We start from the raw sequence: 20029 nt of genomic DNA on the forward strand, positions 1-20029 counted from the left end.
GTATTAAATTTGAGTTTAGAAAACAAAATGCGGCACAAATAAATAAATTTATTATGTTTTTGAAGGAGGAAAAATGGAATGAATTGGATGAAAATATGTTATTGAACTTAGGGGTAGAACAACTTTTTAATAATTTTTTTAAGAAATATGTAGACTTGTGGCACTTTAGCTCTCCACTAATCAGTAAAAGTAAAAAGAAGAATATTAATAGTAATAGGAAAATCAACTGGTATAATGATAAATTGGCAGAAGATAGAAATGTTATGTTAAATTTTTTTAATGTTTATAAATGCCTTAGAGATAGGGGGTCAGAGCAGACACCTGTAGCCTACAACGTGTATTTAGCTTCTAAAAGAACTTACAGGTCAAATCTGACCACCGCAAAAAGGCAAGCTTATGAGCAGTATATAGAGACATCAGCTAACAGTTGTAAGGCTGCTTGGGAAATAATCAATTTGGAAAAATCTCCTGCTTCTTCCAAAGATATTTACTTAGATCCTGAACTTACTAACCAGTTTTTCCTTGATTCAGTCACTGAGCTCTCAAACAATCTGCCACAGAATAATTCTCCTTTCATGGATTTATTGGGTAATATTCCTGTTCCTCCTAACTCATTTCAGTGGAAAGAAATTAAACCAGATGATTTAGTTAAAATGGTTTCTAAACTCTCAAATTCCAAAAGTATGGACTATTACTGGTTATCTAACAATATAATCAAGAAAACCATCCATGAAATCAAAAGGCCATTGGCTATTGTCTTCAATAAATGTCTGGAGGCGGGTTTTTTCCCTGACTCTTTAAAAGTGTCAAAAGTTATTCCGATTTACAAAAAAGGTGACAAGGACAAGCCGCAAAGTTATCGTCCAGTTTCTATTGTCCCCATTTTCTCTAAAATTTTGGAAACCATCATGCACCAACAGCTTTTTTTGTATTTTGAATATTTCAATCTCCTGTCTAAATCACAATTTGGTTTTCGGCCAGGCAGGTCCACAACTTCATCGGTGTTGGAGGTTGTTAGTCATACCCTTGTGGCCTTCGAGAGGAGGGAATCAACGGCTCTATCTCTCTTAGATTTAAGCAAAGCTTTTGATTGTGTCCCCTTTGATTCAATCATTCAAAAACTCAAATATTATGGTATATCTGAGAGTGCTTGTCAGATTATTACCTCTTATCTATCGGATAGAAAGCAGTTTGTATCTATTAAGGGGTGTAATTCTTCAATGAAAGAGGTAACAATTGGAGTCCCACAGGGGTCTGTATTGGGACCTTTCTTTTTTACTGTAATAATTAATGACCTGTCAGTGAACTTAAATGTAAACTCAGTTATCTATGCGGATGACACGTCTCTTTTCTCGAGTAACCGATATCTGGACGTTCTTCAAACAGAGATTGAAAATGCTCAAACCGGAGCATTAAATTGGTTCACCTCCAACAAATTACATTGCAATCCAGAAAAAACTCAAAATCTGTTGCTGAGTTTAACATCTAAAGAAAAGCCTCATCCTGTAAAGTTGTTAGGCTTTGTTATTGATTCGAAATTGACCTGGGCTCAGCATGTAAATAATGTGTGTATAAAAATCTCGAGAGTCAGCTATTTACTATGGAAATTAAGAGCTTTAATATCAATAGAACATCTGAGGTCTTCCTATTTTGCACTGTTTCAATCACACTTATCTTATGGTCTAATTCTTTGGGGTCATTCTTCTGGTGTATCGGATATTCTCATCATACAAAAGAAAGTCGTCAGAACACTGTGTGGAGCCAGGTATCTTGAACACTGCCGACCTTTGTTCATCCAAGCTAAAATTCTTACAGTGATCAATTTGTACATCTACCATATCCTTATCTACACTAAAACTAACTTACATTTATTTTTCACTAGGCAGCATTTTCATTGCCATTTGACTAGATTCAGCCATAAGCTTGACTTGCCGCAGCATCGCCTATCAAAAACAGGCTCCTCACATCAGGTAAATTGTGTCAAATTTTTTAACAAATTACACGTTTCGGCTCATGACACTCCATTATTTAATTTTAAGCACAAATTGACCACCTGGTTACAGAATAATCCATTTTATTCTGTAGAGGAGTTTTTACAAACTGATGTTTGCCTTATCTTTTAAGCATAAGTAGCCTATTTATCTGTCTAATTGTTCATTCATGAAATGTCTTATTTATGTATCTTATTTAATAGCCTGTTTTTAATGTATAAATGTGACTGTGCCTATTTCATTGTAATGATCAATGGCAATAAAGTATTTGACTTTGACTTTGACTTTTTGACTTTGACTTTGACATAGTAGAATTTACTGTTCCTAAGAATTATATGACTTATTCTATACAATTCAAATGTTTATTGTCATACAATTCTAATAAATATTAACAACATCAAAGTATCAATGCTAATTTATGTAAAGTTAGTAAAACATTAACAAAATAATAAAATGTACATGTTTAACTAATCAATCAATAATTTAAACAAATAAATAGAATTAGAGCAACACTTTCTGGTGAAAGTTCTGCTACTATCCTTGTTCAGCACTGTTCTACTTCCTTACTTTACTGTTAAAATTATAATAAAAATTAAATCTCCAATAATCTGTTCAAACCCCCACTTGATTTAAAAGAACCTAAAGAAGGATCTTGTTGATAAACCCTAGCTCCCAAAAACACAAAACACGTACGACCTTGGCTTCATGACGCATACTTGGTCGTGCTGTCCCACTCCCAGCCCAATATATGGTGCTAGAGCAGAACAATAGCTGGTATATGGCATGGTGAAAAGCCAACAGTCGTGGTTAGTGCCACTATCTCGATTTTTGTGGCAGGGTCGAAGTCATTGCATTGTGCAAACATTGAGGAACAATTTTGATTGTTTTAATCAGTGAATATTCTGCTAAACTCCTTATATAAAACTAAGGTCCATACTTGTCAAGAGGGGCCGACCACCAGTATTACCAGTATACCAGTACTGTTTTGAAAGAAAATGTTGGAAAGGGTCCAGAGGAAATAATTATTGTGATAAAGAGATTACCATTAGTATTTTGCTTCAACGTTGTGACTCTGTGACAGGCTACAGGTAACCTGCTGGTAAGCAGCCAGACGTCCTTGTGTCTCTTCCAGCTGGTGTCTCGGACTCACGACATCTCTCGACTGCGGTTCCTTGACTTCGAGCTGTGGCCTGTCACCCTGGAACTGAGCTTTGCCCCAGCCTACCTCGCCGTTGTAGAGGACGTTGTGGCCGCTATGGACTCGGAGTCTCTTCATGTTTTCAGGATAAACAAAGGCAAGTCATCTTGCTTCAATGCTTTTTAACCTTACAGGACGAGCAGTAATGTATCTTATTTACTAGAACTGATCTGAATTACTCTGCCGCTGCGCTGGTCTACAGGAGGTTAATACTTTTCAGTCAGCTTGTAAATACCAACTCTCTATCCATAGTAGGTTTTGTACTAGAGGTATATCAATAATGCTATTAATAAAGTAGTATCAACACATTATAATGCATTACTAATTGTGTACTAAAACAAATTCAACCAAGTAATAGATACATTCCTGGTTTGCCTTATGGTCCATACAACTTAACCCTACATTTGGCTTTAAGCGATTATTGATGTATTAACTACATTCTAAATGGCACAAAACTATTTTTTGATGCACTATTTACGTTGTAATTGATTTCCCACAGCAAGTCTATTTTTACTTTGTTTGAACTAAAACTGTCATAAATTTAAAGAGCAAAGGTTTTTTATTATACTATAAAACATTCTATAGTTATCAGAATCAGCAATCAGAAATTCTTTATTATTCATATTCCTAGAGAACAGAGTAAAGGTCACGTGTTTATGTTACAATTATGTAGGAGTGTATGTTTGTTAGCTATGGGTTCCAGTCCTCCACTGCAGAAACTCTTGTATAGTGTAGAATGGACGTTGTAGAAAGCAGGTTTTAGTGGGGGGATGAGTTTCTTTTCTGGAAGCCTTCTTAAGCTGTCGGGCAGTGTGTTGAAGAATAAAGCTCCTCTGTAGGATGGTTTTTTCTCAGTCAGGCTCAGGTGGTGCTGGTCAAGTAGGAAGTTTCTTCCGTGTCTGGTGTGATAGGGGTGTCTGTCTTGTTCTTGTTTGCGTATAGGATTGTTTCCTGAATGTAGAATCCTATGAGGGTCAGGATTCCTAGTTCCTTGAAGGCTGCTCAGCATGTGTCCAGTGGTCCAAGGCCTTTTAAAGGTCTGATTGCTCTTTTTTGGATGACAAGCACCCTGTGGAGGTTTGTGGCTGTTGTCCCTCCCCAGACTATCAGACTGTATCTCATGTGAGACTCAAATAGCGAGTAGTATGCTGTCCTGGCTACTTGAGGGTTGGTAATTTGTTTAATTCTTCTTACTACATAGAGGCTACTACTTAGTTTATTGCAGAGTTTATTCACATGGGGTTCCCAGGATAGATTTTGGTCTATGATTATGCCGAGATATTTTCCTGAGTCTATTGTGTTTACTTCTGGAAGGCCTTCATGGTAGTTTTGCCTGGGCGTGTTGATTATCTGTTGTGTTTTGGAGGCATTTAGAACCAAGTCATTATAGAGGCAATATTGTTTCGCCATATTAAAAGTGACGTACGAGTCAACGTCTAGCTGGTCTTTGTTCTTGCTTGCTACAATCAAGGCTGTATCATCAGCGTACATAACCATTTCACAGTAGTTCTCAAGATAACTTGGGAAGTCGTTGGTTAGTAATATATATAAGATGGGGCCGAGAACTGAGCCCTGAGGCACTCCTCTATTCACCAGAAGCTGTTCCGACTTAATTTTCTGGATTGTGTTGTTTAATGTGTAGGTGATTTCAACCAGTTGTTTTCTGTTACTTAAGTAACTCCTAAACCATTCCAGTTCCTTGCCATTGATTCCAAGTGATAGAAGTTTTGTTATTATTAGTTTGTGGTCAAGACAGTCGAAAGCCTTGCTGAAGTCTAGGAGGATGCTTGTGGTTATATTTCCTTCTTCCATATTACTGATCATAGTTTCTATCAATTGAACTATTGCTGTTGTTGTTGATCTATTTTTGACGAAACCATGTTGTCTAGGAGTTAGTAGATGATGCTGTTTGAGGTGATTTAGGAGTCTATTCAGTACTACCCGCTCTAAAATTTTTGAGAATGTTGAAATGAGGGATATGGGCCGATAGCTGCTTGGTTCATTTTTTGGGCCCCGTTTGTACTTCAGGTAGACTTTTGCTAGTTTTAGTTGGCTAGGGAATGTTCCTTGGGTAAGTAATTTGTTTATTATATCTGTGAGTGGTGTGATAATTTCTTTTTTGCATTTTTTGATTATTTTTGATGACATCTCGTCCTCTCCGGCAGAAGTTTTAGATTTTAGAGAGTCAATAATGTTTCCAATTTCTTGTTCGTTTGTTCCTGCGAAAGTTAGTAATGGTATTTGAGGTTGTTTGTTTGGTCCAGTTATGGGTGTTGGAGGTTTTCCATTTAGGTTTTGGGAGAGAGTTTTGTCGGCTATTGTAACGAAGAAGTTGTTTAGATGATTGGAAATGTTTGTTGGCGAGTGTATGAGTTCTTCTCCAGTTGACTTTTGGTTGATTTTTCTTTTTTTTCATTATTTATTACCCTCCACATGGCCTTTAACTTGTTTTCGGACCTTTCTACAAAATCTGCGTTTTGCTGTTTCCAAAGGGTTTTTAGTTTTGTATCATAGGCTTTTTTTCTTCGAGCTGTTTCTCTTTTGTCATCGGAGTGTCCAGTGGTGAGTTCTCTGTTGAGTGCCTCTAAGTAGGACCTTTTTAGAGTCTGGCTTTCAGCATCCCATATATTTTTGGTGGGGTTTCTTTTGTGTTTGACTGTCTTCAGAGGGCATGTTGCGTTTATTGTTGAGTGAATGATTCCATTAAATGCATTGTAAGCAGTTTCAACACTCTCCGTCTGTATGATGTGTGACCAGTCTTGTTCCTGTAGGCTACGTCTCAGTTCTTCTACTGCTTTTTCACTGAAGTGTCTTCTTTTGGACTGAGTTGTTAAGTACCTTTCCATTTCTGTTGAGATTGTGCATATCTGGGCAATATGGTCTGATAGGCCAGTTTTGAGAACTTCAGTGGACACTACAGATTCTCTGGTGTTTGTACAGATGCAGTCTATCGAGGTTTGGCTATGGCTGGTTATTCTTGTTGGAGGAAGGGGAAGTCTGGCCAGTCCATGGCTATAGAGCATCTCATCAAATTAGATTTTCTTGTTGTCTTGAATTAAGTTATCTATATTGATGTCTCACATTACCAGAATCAGGTTGTTGGCAGAGATGGTTTTATCAAGTTCAGATGACAGCAGGTCCATGGATGTCTCCAGATTGCTGTCTGGAGACACCCAGCAGTTGAAAATACCTGTGTTTCAGTTTGACTTTCAGCAAGAAAGTTTCACATACAAGTTCTGTTGCAGCACTTGAAATGGATGTTACTGTAATTTTGTTATCTAGCTGTAGGCTTGCATAAACCGCAACTCCCCCTTTCCTATGCACTTGTTTGGTAAAGCCGCCTATTAGAGTGAAGCCATGGATTCTGGTGTTTTTCAGTTTTTATAGGTTTAGGCCATGCTCTGTAAGTATTACGAGATCTGGCTTTAGACTGTGCAAGCAATGAGTGAGTCTCTCAGTTTTTTTCACTAGGCCATCTATGTTTTGGTGAAATATTTTTAGTGACTTTCTTTTCTTAGTCTTGAGTTTATTACAAGTCTTGTTTTGTGGAGTTTCCATCTCGTCTCTTGCGCCTGGCGTTTCCCTAAAAAATGAGTTTGTGAGGTATCTTCATCTTTGATTGGACTGCTTCTTTTTGAGGCTTTGTTTTCCCTTGATCAGATAGAATTACAGATTATATTGTAATTTTCATTAATTTGTCGGTAATGTTTTATATTCTTCTTCAAGAATTCTTCGTAAGTTTCGTTTCTCCCCAATTTTTTGGCTGAGATTGGAGGGGATTTTATTGTGGTGTTGCAGGTTATTTTCAATGTGGTTGAGGCATTCTCTTTAGCTATAGTTCATTGGTGACGTGTTGAGGGCTATACGCCGTATCCGCAGCAATGCTGTGGGGTATGACGGTATTCAAATACGCCTCATTAAAAATATCCTCTTTGCTGTCCTCCCTATTATTACTTTAATCTTCAATACGTCATTAAGAAGCTGTGTTTTCCCTTTTCAATGGAAGTCTGCCCTTGTCCTCCCCCTCAACAAGATCTCAGCTCCAGTGTCATGCTCGGATTACTGGCCGATAAGTATTCTACCTGCACTATCTAAAGGCCTTGAGAGAATTGTGCACTGTCAAATTACTGAATATCTGACTAACTATAACATATTAAGTGACTACCAATCTGGTTTTCGCACAAACCACAGTATTGAAACTGCACTGCTAAAGGTAACTGATGACATACGACTCGCCATGGACCATGCACAGGGCACAATTCTTACTCTCTTTGATGTTTCTAAAGCTTTCGACAGCCTAAACCACAAGTTACTGTTAGCTAAATATAGGGTAGTAGGGTTTTCTGATCATGTTCTTAATTGGCTGAGATCATATCTGTCAGAAAGAAGGCAGTGTGTCAAGGTTGCTGACATGACTTCGGACTGGGGGTGTGTTACTTGTGGGGTGCCTCAGGGTTCTATCCTAGGTCCCCTACTCTTTGTACTGTATGTAAATGACATTCACAGAGTTCTCAAATACTGCAGGTATCACATGTACGCTGATGACCTACAAATCTACTTGCACTTTGACGTTAACTCCATTAATGACTGCATCAACAGGATCAATGATATGACATTAGAAATATTGTTTTGTGGTGTGGAAACCATGGGCTTACACTAAACTATGCAAAAACCAAACCAATACTTATATGCCACACACGTTCACGGAACTTTCTGGACCCGAACACTATTGAATCCTTAATTATTGACGGAACTACTCTACCATACTACGAAACAGTGAAAAATCTTGGTTTGACATTTAACTTGAATTTGACTTGGACGGAAGCGGTGAGGGATATATGTAAAAAAGTCTTCGCATCTGTCCACTCACTGAAACGCTTACAAAGATTTCTACCTGAACGGATCAAACTACTGTTGACAAAATCACTAGTACTTCCACACTTCAATTACTGCAACTCTGTGATGAATGACATGACGGTAGCACTTAGTGAGAAGCTGCAAAGGACTGAAAACTACTGTTTACGTTACGTTTATGATGTGAGACGAGACCAACACATTACACCGTACTATATTCAGGGAAATATTTTGAAATTAAAAGAACAACGATCAATCAAAATACTAAATTTAGTTCATTCAATTTTACAATCTGGATTTCCAAAATATTTTTCAAACTATTTCCAATTTATATCTCATGATAGTGTAAGAAGCACTCGCTCTGGTTCTCGTACCTTAAGAATGCCCCAACACAGGACTGTAGTGTTTGATAGATCTTTTCAAGTGATGGGTTGTCGTCTGTGGAACTCCCTCCCCCCAGAAATCACTTCCATTGAGGGAGATCGGCGGTTTGTGGCGGCACTGAGACGTTTGTACCATGAACGGTTGGTCGGGGCGGGTCCGTCCTAGGGGTCTGTGGGTGTGGTGCTGGCATTGTGTGTGAGGAGTGTGAGTGAGATAAAACACCATGTATATTATTTATTTCTAAAATATTCTTATTATATTTTTATAAATTATTGTTATTAGGTATTAATTATAGTTTTTAGTCCTTATTAAAAATGGAAGTTGTAATATTATTTTGTGTTATGATTGTATAATTATATTTTTATTTATTTTTTTTAGAAGCATCATATTTATAATTTTTTAGTGTTTAGATGTTTAATTTAATGTATTTAGTAAGGTAGATTAGTGTTAATATTAATTTGGTTAATATTTGTTAATACAATTGATCAGACAGGTTAAGTGTAAGAAAGGGCCATGAGGCCCTAACTTTGCCTGTTTAAATAAACAAATTTTCATTTCATTTCATTTTCATTGTCTAGATTTTTCAGACTCTCTGTGTTTAGCTATTTGTAGGGACACACTAAACACATTTTTCTTCTTATTCACAACTGTTTGTTGCAGAGGGGATTTTTCCCAGCCTGTTGCTCTAAGGTTGTTACTTGGCTTTCTGAGTTGATTTGTAGGTTTTGTTTCACAGCAACTTTCTCTCTCTAGGCATGAATTTAAGTTTGTTTCCAGAGTTTTAAATTTTTCCTCTAGCAGCCTATGAGTTTTCTGCAAGTAGCTCAAGGTGAATGGGTCTGTCTGTGTTCCAGAGGTCGGTAGATCTTTAACCTCTTGGTATAGCTCTTGTTTTAGTATTTTTCCTCTTAATGTGGACAGTTCTGTCTCTCTCTCTTTGAGATTTTTTTCCATTTTTTGGATGGCTTCTGTTTGTTTATAGTCAATCAATCAATCAATTCATTTATTGCCAAAAACATAACATGCATAGGCATTCGTCAAGAAAATGACTAATATTTATCCTTTTACAATTTCTTAAATTCAAGCTATATTTATTAAATGTTGATTTATTATTAATTTATTAATTAAAATTCCCTTAAACTAATTTCCTGATATTGTCATTACATATACTGTATTTGTTATTTATCTGAATGTGTATTATTTATTTTTTATTTATTTATAATAGTGCCTATGTAACGTTTAGAATAATATGTATTTGTAGTTATTTTGCTTATAAATATTCCAGTGATACAATGGATATAGGACTTGGACTCAAACCACTTATTTAACATTTTGATTTGTTTGTACTGCTATAATGTAATTGGGTGTATTTCCTGTTTTATAGCACGAAAATAAAATAAATAAATGAATTTTGGGGTTTGTTCAATCGATATAATTTTTGTTTTTTGTATGGTTATTCCGTTCACCAACAAGCTATCGATAGTTGAATAGTATTATTCGGTATATAACATCCGAATACAAGAAACTGAATGCAAAAACCGAATGTAAACACTGAACACGTAACTGTTTACAAACAGCGATCAGTCGAACAACATGGCGTCTCGTGATTAAGTGTTTCTCCGTTCGTCGGAGTTATCTGCTTATGTGGATAGTTTACTGAATGCAAGAATGAAAGTGATAGTGATAGTGGTGATTTAGATGACGACACTGTGAATATCAATGACGATAAATCACACGACAGATTCAAGTCTATTTCTAGATACTTGCACTTTTCATCCTCACTTCTGCAAACTGACAAACTGAGGAAAATCCGACCAGTTGCTGAATTATTTTTGTCATCATCCAAAAGGGTATTCAAACCTGGAAAGTTTTGTTGTATTGACAAAAGTGTGATGTCCTTCCGAGGAAGGTTAGCCTATATCTAATTCAACCCATCAAAAAGGGCTAGGTTTGGAATAAAGATTTATAACTTATGTGATTCTGTAACAGGGTACTGCTACAATTTCAAGATATACACTGGGAAGGAAACTACCAATGGCACCATCATGCTAGTTAGTGAACAAGTTGTTTTGATAATGACAGGAGACTTAGTTGGTGAAGGTCGACTTCTGTTTATGGACAATTGGTATTCATCGCCAAAACTTTTTTTGGAGCTCCTAAGTAGGGATACCTATTGCATTGGTACATTGAGAGCCAACAGAAAAAATGTTCCCTAGGGAAAAAAACTGAAGAAAGGAGAAATAACGTTCTGCTCAAGTAATAACACGTTGTGTATGAAATGGAAAGATAGGAAGGATGAGACAATGCTTTCAACATACCACGAGAGACCTGATTTCCAAGAAGTAACTTCTCAGCGAGAGAGTAGAAGACAAAACCCAGTAGTAAGGCTCAAACCAAATGTTGTTGTAGATTTCCTCCTTTCCAGTAATGCGTAGGAGTGCCAAAGGGTACAACAAAATATTTTTTACCTTTTTGATATTGCATTGTGTAATGCCAGTATTGTACACAACTTGATCACTAAAAAGAAAAATCATCTTTCAGAATTTAGGCTAAACATTGTTGACCAGATACTATCAACAGTTCAGCTTCCTGATAGGCCTACAGGAGGGAGGCCTTCACTAGACCAACCGATGAGGCTACAAAATAAACAATGGGGACATTTCATTGAAAAGATTCCTCCAACAAGCAAAGCTAGACCATCCAAAAGATGTAAAGTATGTTATGATCACAGAAGGCTATCAGAAACAAATTACTTATTTAGAAGTGTAAAGCTTCTTTACATTGGAGAACTGTTTTGAAATGTATTATACAGTAAATAAATACTGAAAGTAAGCATTTAAACATTGTAAAACTTGTGTTTTGCTGTAAATAAATAAATGCAGAACAAGTGTAATAGTAAAAATATATACAACACATGGATTCCACAACAAAAACTTTTTACAGGTAAGTTATACCACCATAAGTGAAAAAACCGTTAAACGTCTCAAATGGGTTAACTATAGTTGAATTATAATATAATTTTGATTCTAAAAATAGTTTTAGAAGGTTCTCCGTCCTGAATGTGTAGACATCTGAATTATTCGATAGGACTCACACCAAAAAAACTCGCAATTTGAAATCAAATGTGTGTTTGTTGTATAGATGGGAAATAAGCTTGTCAAATAATACACATCTTAAATTTTGACTTGTAAATTGTATGTTTTACACTAATAGATGTTGTATTGTTGTAGGTGTAACAAGAGCAAGTGACTGGAATGACCGTTCTAGTAATTCCGGATCTCCTTCAATTACTCGGAATACAGGTATTTTACTCATAAATATTCATATTTTAATATCTTTGTATAATTTAGTAATATAGGTTTGTATCATAAGTTGTGTATTGATCCTTCAGTTAACTCTTATGTTGTAGTACCCTTTTTAATAGCTTACCAGAACTTTTATTATAAAACCTAACTGACTGAACAAAAATGTGAATGTATCATGTAAAAAAAGATATCTTGAGAAAGATTATATCTGTTCTCTTTGAATTTTGTATAAAACTTCATTTCTTCATAGACAAGAATGAGTTATATGATTTGTATGTCCTACCATGAAATTTTCCTGAGCGACATTGATGCCTGTCATTCAGGAGGCTAACAAAAATTTTTCTTGGTCTGCAAAGGGAATGTAAACATTTCTCTTCTGTATAATTGTATGTCTGTCCGTCTATCTGTCCCCAGGACATGTAGAGAATGAAATGAGTTAAATAGATTTGAAATTTCACATGCAACTTTAGCGAAGCCTGTTAAGCAACACGTGTGGCATACTGTTAACTTGTTATTATATACAGTACTATAACTAAAACTGTATTTTTAACTATTGAAACAAGATTTCATCCTACAGATTGCTCATTTACTTTACTGTATTAAATATAATTAGTAAGTAGGTGAAATGTATAATTTTTATGTTAATTAATGTTTGATTTCAGTAAAAAAACCTATTCCCAAAAAGACAGTTGTGGATGAAGTAATTGATTTAGACGCATTGACTAAAGATACAACTTCACCCAACTACGTTCTTTTCCCCTCAGTCGAGGCAAGCAGGAACGAAAGTCAACTGACGCCATTCAAATCTACACATTCAGGACTCATGGGAGTCGCTGTCAAGGAAATGCCAACAAACGAGGTAAATGTTCATAAATACCTCTCAGCCCTCGAAGTGCTGACATCGCACCAGATTAAATCAGTGTTTAAAGCAAACGCCATAACATCCATAATTCATGACATTTCACAATGTAATTTATTTAATAATAAACAAGAAAAACGGTACTATTAATTTATTTATTTGCTGTCTTTATTATTTTCCAAATGCTTTCATTAAACTACAGATGATTTTAGCCATGCATATCATCAGCTGAAATCGTCATTTCTATAGGAGCCACTCTTTACCCAAGTTATTTTGTTATTGTTGATAACTTAAGTTGTTTTGTGTTCCTTGTTGGTGTTTTATTTCAGATTTTTAACTTCTTAAATCATAATATAGGTCAAAAATATTTAAAATACAACAGTAGTTTTTTGGGTGCCATAAAACTCAAGTAATTGTTTGATTCTACCAGATTTATAGGGTTTTTTAGTGGGCACAAACAACGCATTATTTATTACTTTTCTTTTTTCTAAAAAAATAAATGTGCAAGTGGTATATATTTTTTATTTGTAATAAATTTAACTTTATTTTGAATATTTTGGATTTTTATTTGTGAGTTTAGTGAAGTGCTATTCTGTTCTAAATGTGAAAAACAGTACTTATTCTGTCTAAAAAAAGACAGTTAATAAGTTTTCAACATGCAATGCTAAGTAATCCTAATTATTATTTTATTATTCTGTAGCTTTTTTTGAAAAAAATATGTTTGTTAATATTGTTATTTACTGATTATTTACTTTCAACATATGCTTTCAAGACTCCTAAAAAACGTGTAGCACACAAGTGAATATAGTCAGTACTTAGAGGGTTAAACTCAATAAATTTGTTCATTTGTTACATTATTGTATTTGTTTGTTGTGTTGTAGCCTTGGGCAGAACAAATGACAACGATGGTGGAGAGTCTTCTGCAGTTACATGTGTCAAGAGAACAGCTGCACTGTCTCAACCTGAGACCTCTGTATTACACTTCCACCACCACTCCTAGTTCACAGACAGGTTTGTACCACAGTAGAATATTGTCAGGGTGTCAAGAGAACAGCTGCACTGTCTCAACCTGAGACCTCTGTATTACACTTCCACCACCACTCCTAGTTCACAGACAGGTTTGTACCACAGTAGAATATTGTCAGGGTGTCAAGAGAACAGCTGCACTGTCTCAACCTGAGACCTCTGTATTACACTTCCACCACCACTCCTAGTTCACAGACAGGTTTGTACCACAGTAGAATATTGTCAGGGTGTCAAGAGAACAGCTGCACTGTCTCAACCTGAGACCTCTGTATTACACTTCCACCACCACTCCTAGTTCACAGACAGGTTTGTACCACAGTAGAATATTGTCAGGTTGTCAAGAGAACAGCTGCACTGTCTCAACCTGAGACCTCTGTATTACACTTCCACCACCACTCCTAGTTCACAGACAGGTTTGTACCACAGTAGAATATTGTCAGGTGTCAAGAGAACAGCTGCACTGTCTCAACCTGAGACCTCTGTATTACACTTCCACCACCACTCCTAGTTCACAGACAGGTTTGTACCACAGTAGAATATTGTCAGGGTGTCAAGAGAACAGCTGCACTGTCTCAACCTGAGACCTCTGTATTACACTTCCACCACCACTCCTAGTTCACAGACAGGTTTTTACCACAGTAGAATATTGTAAGGGTGTCAAGAGAACAGCTGCACTGCCTCAACCTGAGACCTCTGTATTACACTTCCACCACCACTCCTAGTTCACAGACAGGTTTGTACCACAGTAGAATATTGTCAGGTTGTCAAGAGAACAGCTGCACTGTCTCAACCTGAGACCTCATTATTACACTTCCACCACCACTCCTAGTTCACAGACAGGTTTGTACCACAGTAGAATATTGTCAGGTTGTCAAGAGAACAGCTGCACTGTCTCAACCTGAGACCTCTGTATTACACTTCCACCACCACTCCTAGTTCACAGACAGGTTTGTACCACAGTAGAATATTGTCAGGGTGTCAAGAGAACAGCTGCACTGTCTCAACCTGAGACCTCTGTATTACACTTCCACCACCACTCCTAGTTCACAGACAGGTTTTTACCACAGTAGAATATTGTCAGGGTGTCAAGAGAACAGCTGCACTGTCTCAACCTGAGACCTCTGTATTACACTTCCACCACCACTCCTAGTTCACAGACAGGTTTGTACCACAGTAGAATATTGTCAGGTTGTCAAGAGAACAGCTGCACTGTCTCAACCTGAGACCTCATTATTACACTTCCACCACCACTCCTAGTTCACAGACAGGATTGTACCACAGTAGAATATTGTCAGGGTGTCAAGAGAACAGCTGCACTGTCTCAACCTGAGACCTCTGTATTACACTTCCACCACCACTCCTAGTTCACAGACAGGTTTGTACCACAGTAGAATATTGTCAGGGTGTCAAGAGAACAGCTGCACTGTCTCAACCTGAGACCTCTGTATTACACTTCCACCACCACTCCTAGTTCACAGACAGGTTTGTACCACAGTAGAATATTGTCAGGGTGTCAAGAGAACAGCTGCACTGTCTCAACCTGAGACCTCTGTATTACACTTCCACCACCACTCCTAGTTCACAGACAGGTTTGTACCACAGTAGAATATTGTCAGGTTGTCAAGAGAACAGCTGCACTGTCTCAACCTGAGACCTCATTATTACACTTCCACCACCACTCCTAGTTCACAGACAGGTTTGTACCACAGTAGAATATTGTCAGGTTGTCAAGAGAACAGCTGCACTGTCTCAACCTGAGACCTCTGTATTACACTTCCACCACCACTCCTAGTTCACAGACAGGTTTGTACCACAGTAGAATATTGTCAGGTGTCAAGAGAACAGCTGCACTGTCTCAACCTGAGACCTCTGTATTACACTTCCACCACCACTCCTAGTTCACAGACAGGTTTGTACCACAGTAGAATATTGTCAGGTGTCAAGAGAACAGCTGCACTGTCTCAACCTGAGACCTCTGTATTACACTTCCACCACCACTCCTAGTTCACAGACAGGTTTGTACCACAGTAGAATATTGTCAGGGTGTCAAGAGAACAGCTGCACTGTCTCAACCTGAGACCTCATTATTACACTTCCACCACCACTCCTAGTTCACAGACAGGATTGTACCACAGTAGAATATTGTCAGGGTGTCAAGAGAACAGCTGCACTGTCTCAACCTGAGACCTCTGTATTACACTTCCACCACCACTCCTAGTTCACAGACAGGTTTGTACCACAGTAGAATATTGTCAGGGTGTCAAGAGAACAGCTGCACTGTCTCAACCTGAGACCTCTGTATTACACTTCCACCACCACTCCTAGTTCACAGACAGGTTTTTACCATAGTAGAATATTGTCAGGGTGTCAAGAGAACAGCTGCACTGTCTCAACCTGAGACCTCTGTATTACACTTCCACCTCCACTCCTAGTTCACAGACAGGTTTGTACCACAGTAGAATATTGTCAGGGTGTCAAGAGAACAGCTGCACTGTCTCAACCTGAGACCTCTGTATTACACTTCCACCACCACTCCTAGTTCACAGACAGGTTTGTACCACAGTAGAATATTGTCAGGTTGTCAAGAGAACAGCTGCACTGTCTCAACCTGAGACCTCTGTATTACACTTCCACCACCACTCCTAGTTCACAGACAGGTTTGTACCACAGTAGAATATTGTCAGGGTGTCAAGAGAACAGCTGCACTGTCTCAACCTGAGACCTCTGTATTACACTTCCACCACCACTCCTAGTTCACAGACAGGTTTGTACCACAGTAGAATATTGTCAGGGTGTCAAGAGAACAGCTGCACTGTCTCAACCTGAGACCTCTGTATTACACTTCCACCACCACTCCTAGTTCACAGACAGGTTTGTACCACAGTAGAATATTGTCAGGTGTCAAGAGAACAGCTGCACTGTCTCAACCTGAGACCTCATTATTACACTTCCACCACCACTCCTAGTTCACAGACAGGATTGTACCACAGTAGAATATTGTCAGGGTGTCAAGAGAACAGCTGCACTGTCTCAACCTGAGACCTCTGTATTACACTTCCACCACCACTCCTAGTTCACAGACAGGTTTGTACCACAGTAGAATATTGTCAGGGTGTCAAGAGAACAGCTGCACTGTCTCAACCTGAGACCTCTGTATTACACTTCCACCACCACTCCTAGTTCACAGACAGGTTTGTACCACAGTAGAATATTGTCAGGGTGTCAAGAGAACAGCTGCACTGTCTCAACCTGAGACCTCTGTATTACACTTCCACCACCACTCCTAGTTCACACAGACAGGTTTGTACCACAGTAGAATATTGTCAGGGTGTCAAGAGAACAGCTGCACTGTCTCAACCTGAGACCTCTGTATTACACTTCCACCACCACTCCTAGTTCACAGACAGGATTGTACCACAGTAGAATATTGTCAGGGTGTCAAGAGAACAGCTGCACTGTCTCAACCTGAGACCTCATGTATTACACTTCCACCACCACTCCTAGTTCACAGACAGGTTTGTACCACAGTAGAATATTGTCAGGGTGTCAAGAGAACAGCTGCACTGTCTCAACCTGAGACCTCTGTATTACACTTCCACCACCACTCCTAGTTCACAGACAGGTTTTTACCACAGTAGAATATTGTCAGGGTGTCAAGAGAACAGCTGCACTGTCTCAACCTGAGACCTCTGCTAGTTCACAGACAGGACCACGTCAGCTACAGCTGCACTGTCTCAACCTGAGACCTCTGTATTACACTTCCACCACCACTCCTAGTTCACAGACTCCTCATTCACACTGTCTCAACCTGAGACCTCTGTTTAGTTCACAGACAGGCAGTAGAATATTGTCAGGTTGTCAAGAGAACAGCTGCACTGCAGAGTTCACAGACATGTACCACTGTCTAACAGCTGCACTGTCTCAACCTGAGACCTCTGTATTACACTTCCACACACCACTCCTAGTTCAGAAGTGTAGTTCACAGACTGTACCACAGTAGAATATTGTCAGCGTGTCAAGAGAACAGCTGCACTGTCTCAACCTGAGACCTCTGTATTACACTTCCACCACCACTCCTAGTTCACAGACAGGTTTGTACCACAGTAGAATATTGTCAGGGTGTCAAGAGAACAGCTGCACTGTCTCAACCTGAGACCTCTGTATTACACTTCCACCACCACTCCTAGTTCACAGACAGGTTTTTACCACAGTAGAATATTGTCAGGGTGTCAAGAGAACAGCTGCACTGTCTCAACCTGAGACCTCTGTATTACACTTCCACCACCACTCCTAGTTCACAGACAGGTTTTTACCACAGTAGAATATTGTCAGGGTGTCAAGAGAACAGCTGCACTGTCTCAACCTGAGACCTCTGTATTACACTTCCACCACCACTCCTAGTTCACAGACAGGTTTGTACCACAGTAGAATATTGTCAGGGTGTCAAGAGAACAGCTGCACTGTCTCAACCTGAGACCTCTGTATTACACTTCCACCACCACTCCTAGTTCACAGACAGGTTTGTACCACAGTAGAATATTGTCAGGTTGTCAAGAGAACAGCTGCACTGTCTCAACCTGAGACCTCTGTATTACACTTCCACCACCACTCCTAGTTCACAGACAGGTTTTTACCACAGTAGAATATTGTCAGGGTGTCAAGAGAACAGCTGCACTGTCTCAACCTGAGACCTCTGTATTACACTTCCACCACCACTCCTAGTTCACAGACAGGTTTGTACCACAGTAGAATATTGTCAGGGTGTCAAGAGAACAGCTGCACTGTCTCAACCTGAGACCTCTGTATTACACTTCCACCACCACTCCTAGTTCACAGACAGGTTTGTACCACAGTAGAATATTGTCAGGGTGTCAAGAGAACAGCTGCACTGTCTCAACCTGAGACCTCTGTATTACACTTCCACCACCACTCCTAGTTCACAGACAGGTTTGTACCACAGTAGAATATTGTCAGGGTGTCAAGAGAACAGCTGCACTGTCTCAACCTGAGACCTCTGTATTACACTTCCACCACCACTCCTAGTTCACAGACAGGTTTGTACCACAGTAGAATATTGTCAGGGTGTCAAGAGAACAGCTGCACTGTCTCAACCTGAGACCTCTGTATTACACTTCCACCACCACTCCTAGTTCACAGACAGGTTTTTACCATAGTAGAATATTGTCAGGGTGTCAAGAGAACAGCTGCACTGTCTCAACCTGAGACCTCTGTATTACACTTCCACCACCACTCCTAGTTCACAGACAGGTTTGTACCACAGTAAAATATTGTCAGGTTGTCAAGAGAACAGCTGCACTGTCTCAACCTGAGACCTCTGTATTACACTTCCACCACCACTCCTAGTTCACAGACAGGTTTGCACCACAGTAGAATATGGTCAAGGTGTTCATCAATTGTTGTAATATTCACTTTATTTACATTGAAGTTTTAGAATTGAAACTTGTTTAACATTTATCTTGGGGTTTACATGTTAACCAGTTGTTAAAAAGATCTCATTGGATTTTGAAACTTTGCTCTGCTCAAGGCTCAGGTCGTAAGACTCTTTACTTTGCATATACGCAAAATAATTTTAAAAACCTATTTATTGAATACATTGGTAAAATAAAATTTAAAAACATGTTTTATGTAAAAAAATGTTAGTAAACAAACAAAGCATGTTCAACAGTTTGACCATCACACTCCATCAGCATCACAATGGAAGACCAAACAAGCACTTTCAGTATCCTGATGGAGTTTCGGCGAACTATGATGCGTCATTACGAGAAGCCACAAGCTATCCTGTTCAGCATGTCACAGGGAAATTATGATCAGTGATATATATTGCTTACCGTGTACGAAGTGTTAACTCCGTAATTTCTTTCTGACTGTGCATTTATGGAGCTACTTCAAAATTGAAGTAGATAGTTTGAAGTAAATAGAATACTCACCCCAACAACATCTAATTCTACGTCTAAATTGGAATGATTCAGTAAGAGATGAGTTTTCTTGCTTGGCAATAATGACACAACAACTATACAACCTTTATATTTATCAAGGCATTTCATACTCAAACAGTTGTAAGTGAAATAAATTGCTCATATTGGATGCTAACCAGGAGTATAATTTGACTAGAGAGTACATATGGTAGCAATCGCAATCGTAACGTTGTGCAAGTCCCTCAACAGACCAACCAGTACGTGTGTGCTGTAAAGTGGAAGAATTGTATCCCTGACATCTCCGATAGACAACACCAATCTTTGCTTAAAATCATTCAATATCTCTAGTCTGATCTCTAGTGATGATGTGATCTCTAGTGATGTAGCTTAAGAGCACTATAAATGAAAGTCCTGGCCTGTGGTGGCCGATGAACGTATCACAGATAAGTTGTGTTTCCTTCTGATGTACAAGAAGG

General features: G+C 38.5%; 1 protein-coding gene across 2 annotated transcripts in view; it reads left to right on the forward strand.

Moving 5' to 3' along the window:
* Positions 1–20029, forward strand: part of LOC124361725 — a 116080-nt gene that overhangs the window by 16446 nt on the left and 79605 nt on the right. For both annotated transcript variants that reach the window (XM_046815662.1, XM_046815660.1), the window contains exons 5-8: positions 3073–3286; positions 11658–11729; positions 12395–12591; positions 13473–13602. In XM_046815662.1, coding sequence (XP_046671618.1) covers positions 3073–3286; positions 11658–11729; positions 12395–12591; positions 13473–13602 — 613 coding nt within the window. The remainder of the gene's footprint in view (positions 1–3072; positions 3287–11657; positions 11730–12394; positions 12592–13472; positions 13603–20029) is intronic.

This window comes from Homalodisca vitripennis, chromosome 5, assembly GCF_021130785.1.
Source record: "Homalodisca vitripennis isolate AUS2020 chromosome 5, UT_GWSS_2.1, whole genome shotgun sequence".
Classification (NCBI taxonomy): Eukaryota; Metazoa; Arthropoda; class Insecta; order Hemiptera; family Cicadellidae; genus Homalodisca; species Homalodisca vitripennis.